The following is a 4,013-nucleotide window of genomic DNA, read 5'->3' as shown; positions in this document are numbered from 1 at the left end:
CCATAATTAAAATCGAATTAAACCCATAAGAAGATCGAATAGAAATCGAATTAAAATCGATTTTAAAACTCAGAAACTTCGATTTAAAAAACCTAGAAAATTTCGATTTAAAAACCAGAAAAACCCAGAAGAAATCGAATAAAATTGATTAAAATCACATAAAAATCGAATTAAAATCGATTTTAAAACTCAAAACTTCGATTTAAAAACCCAAAAAAGTTCTAATCAAAAACCCAGAAATAATCTAATAAAATACCCAGAAAAATTCTAATAAAAAACCCAGAAGAAATCAAAGAAAATCGATTAAAATAACATAAAAATCGAATTTAAAACCCAAAACTTCGATTCAAAAACCCAGAAAAATTCTAATAAAAAACACCGAAAAAATTGATTTAAAAACCTAGAAGAAATCGATTAAAATCGTTTAAAATCATAGTAAAATCGAATTAAAATCGAATTAAAGTCAAATAAAAATCGATTAAAATCAAACCCTAACCTCGATTAAAGTCGTTGTTGCTCATGCATGTGTTCGTGGTGTTATTGTTGCGGTGGTGGTCTTCGAGGTGGTGGAAAAATTGGTGGTGGTGTAGATCAAAGAAGATGAGAAAGAGAAGGAGGAGAGGGGAGAGAGGAGAGAGAAAGATAAGGAGGAGAGGATGAAGGAGAAGAGGGGAGAGGGGATCCGAGCTGAACGAGGAGAGAGAAAGAGAATGAGGGGAGGTGGGTGTGAAAACTGATCGAGGAGAGAGAAAGAGAATGAGGGGAGGTGGGTGTAAAACGACTGATGGTGGGGAAATTGTAGGGTTTGGGGTATTTAAAGGACCGGTGGCAATTGAGCTGTGCCTTTTTACTTTTTTCTACTAGTGGTTAGAAGAACATACATTTAACGAAAACCTTGTCAACCCGAAGATTTTGTATTTCCTCAAACACATTTTGGGCCAAAATTGCATCGCTTCAACAAAAAATGGTTTGATACTTGGCGGACATGGCTTGAGTATAGTGTTGAGAAGGATGCGACTTTTTGTTTTATTTGTTATTTATTCAAGAAAGACAATGCATCTGGAGGCGATGCTTTTGTTAATGAGGGATTCAAGGCTTGGAATAGAATGGAAGCATTTGCAAAACATGTTGGTAGATACATGAGTGCTCACAACATTGCGGTTGTTGATATGAATTCATTTGTCAATCAAAAGTCTTCTATTACAACCGCATTGTCCAAACAATCACAAGACGCAATGAGTTCATATCGAAAGCGTTTAGAAGCTTCAATTGAAACTACTCAATGTCTCCTACTTCAAGGGTTGCCTTTTCATGGCCATGATGAAAAAGAAACTTCATTGAATAGATGTAACTTCATTTCTCTGTTGTCACTTCTTTCAAAGCATGATCCTGACTACTCGAAAGTTGTTTTAAAAAATTCTCCGGGTAATTGTCAACTGACTTCTCCTCCAATCCAAAAAGATATCATCAATGCTTGTACAAAAGAAACAACTAAGGCAATTCTTGTAGAGCTTGGTGATGGATTTTTTTTTCCATCCTTGCCGGTGAGTTAGTAGATGTTACCGATAAAGAAAAAATGGCTGTTTCTTTTAGATATGTGAACAAAATGGGAGAGGTATGTGAACGATTTCTTTATGTTGTGCATGTTCCTAACACCACTTCTTTGACCTTGAAAAATGCTATTGAGTTTATACTTATGGAGCACTCTTTAACTTTCTCTCGAGTACGAGGGTGTTAGTAATATGCAAGGTTCAATTAATGACCTCAAAACTTTGATATTGAATGAATGCAAACAAGCTTACTTTGTGCATTGTTTTACACATCAACTTCAATTGACACAAGTTGCACTTGCTAAAAAGAATTCAGATTGTGGATGGATTTTTGTTGATGTACTTGCACCTCTTTTGAATTTTGTTGGAGGTTCACCGAAGAGGAAAGAATTTCTTAGAGAAAAACAACGTCAACATGTTGTAGAAGCATGTCTTTGGGTGAACTTGAAACGGGAACAAGATTAAATCAAGAACAAGGTTTGGGTAGACCTTGTGACACTCGTTGGGGATCTTACTTCAAGTTGATCTTAAATGTGCTTGATTTATATTCTTCCATCCTTCTTTCCCTTGATTCCATTGCAGAAGTGTCTGATACACTTGATTCAAATAAAGCACAAGCTATTACACACTTTTTGATGTCATTTAATTTTGTGTTTGTGACACACTTGATGGTTGATATATTTGCAATTACAAAGGAGTTGAATGAGGCCTTGCAGAAACATGATCAAGACATTGTGAATGCAATGACTATGGTTGATGTAACCAAGGCTAATTTGCAAGAGTTGAGAGATGAAGGATTTGATTTGCTTATGGAAAAAGTCACTTCTTTTATGGCTAAACATGAACTTGAGATTCCAAACATGGAGGCTAAATATGTTTTTTCAGGGAGAAGGATGTTTAGAGGTAAAAGCCCACAAGTGACAAATCTTCATCAAGTTGAAGTTTTTATAAGTGTCATTGATCTTCAATTGCAAGAACTTGAAAATCGATTTCCCGAGGTAAGTAAAGGCTTACTTGTGTGTATGTCTTCCTTTAATCCTACTAATAATTTTTCATCTTTTGACAAAAAAAAAAAAAAAAAATGATTCAACTTGCTAAATTCTATCCAAATGAATTTTCAAGTGCCGAGTTGATATTTTTTGAGCATTCTCTTAACAAATTTATTGTTGACGTTAGAGAAGATGAGAGATTTAGGAATTTTAAAAGTGTAAATGAGCTATCTATGAAACTTGTTGAAACGGGAACACATGTAACTCATCATCGTGTTTACTTGCTTTTGAAATTGGTGTTAATTCTTCCCGTTGCAACGGTAAGTGTAGAAAGAGTATTTTCAGGAATGACTCAAGTGAAAGATAAATTGCGCAATAGCATGGGAGATCAAATTAAATGATTGTTTGGTTACTTATCTTGAAAGAGATTTGTTTGTGAATGTTAGTATGAATGATATTGTTTATCGGTATCAAAATATGAAAACTCGTCGAGAACAATTGTAATAGTTTTTTAAGCATTATTAGGTTGTAATTTGAATAAATATTATTTCTTAAATGATTTATTTTATGGGTTTTTTTTTTTAAATTATAGTGTGGTTAAATTGGAAAATTTTGTTGTTGATAAGTTTGTATTCAATAGTGCCCTACCATTCTTGAATTCTTGGCTCCGCCACTGATACTATATACCCTCTCATCTATTTCCTTGTACTTTATTTCTTCATTACAAATCGTCCGTAAAGGTTAAAGAGAATTTGCTCGGATTATTTCTTTATACCACTTGTAAACCATAAAAATTCAAACCTACGATATTCAAATCAAAATGTAGAAAAATATACGAAAACAATATTTGGATTGATAATTTGTGAATTACAAATCTCGCAGATCTCTTGATTTCTCTTTACATAGGACTAAGGTTTTGATATGTGTTTGTAGTACGGGGCCTTGTCAGCTTAATCTATATTATGTACCTATAATGTCTGGTAGTAGGGAGGAAATAAGGTCTCATTGACTTATTCCATCATATCCTCTTTAAACCCTAAGAATGACCCACTTTACATAAAGTGCGTAGAGTAATAAACAAGATAACTATATTATCAAATATTTTACGAGATCTTGAAGATAATATCTTATATTTTTTTTGATATTATCTTCCAACTTACATTTATTTGACACATAAATATTATTAAAAAAATAGTATAGTGCTCGTACGATGCACGATTTAAATAAATAAATTATAAATTGCTAGACTAATAATAATGGCAATTATAAAATAAGGGATATTATTTAAGTAATAGTATAGAGTAGTTTATGGCATTCACATTTCTTTCATTATATCATTTTTCCATTTCTATTTAGTAATTACACTTTGATCGGCATAATATTTTTTGTAATAGCAAAAATATTTCATTAATTAAAAGTCATACGATGTCTACAATAGAGATTTGACATTAACAAATACATAAGATATTGAATC

General features: G+C 32.5%; 2 protein-coding genes across 2 annotated transcripts; both read left to right on the top strand.

Annotated features, from left to right (window-relative positions):
* The first annotated feature begins 1,106 nt into the window (after positions 1-1,106).
* On the top strand, positions 1,107-1,553 carry LOC145637027 (uncharacterized). Its single transcript, XM_081688544.1, has one exon. It carries the CDS (start codon positions 1,107-1,109, stop codon positions 1,551-1,553), a length of 447 nt encoding a protein of 148 aa, XP_081544670.1.
* A 425-nt stretch (positions 1,554-1,978) lies between these two features.
* On the top strand, positions 1,979-3,430 carry LOC145637026 (uncharacterized). The gene is made up of 2 exons (XM_081688543.1): positions 1,979-2,548; positions 3,422-3,430. Exons 1-2 carry the CDS (start codon positions 1,979-1,981, stop codon positions 3,428-3,430), a joined length of 579 nt encoding a protein of 192 aa, XP_081544669.1.
* The last annotated feature ends 583 nt before the right edge of the window (positions 3,431-4,013 follow it).

Source organism: Chenopodium album, chromosome 6 (genome assembly GCF_948465745.1).
Source record: "Chenopodium album chromosome 6, dcCheAlbu1.1, whole genome shotgun sequence".
Lineage (NCBI taxonomy): Eukaryota > Viridiplantae > Streptophyta > Magnoliopsida > Caryophyllales > Amaranthaceae > Chenopodium > Chenopodium album.
This window is presented reverse-complemented; position numbering and strand designations above follow the sequence as displayed.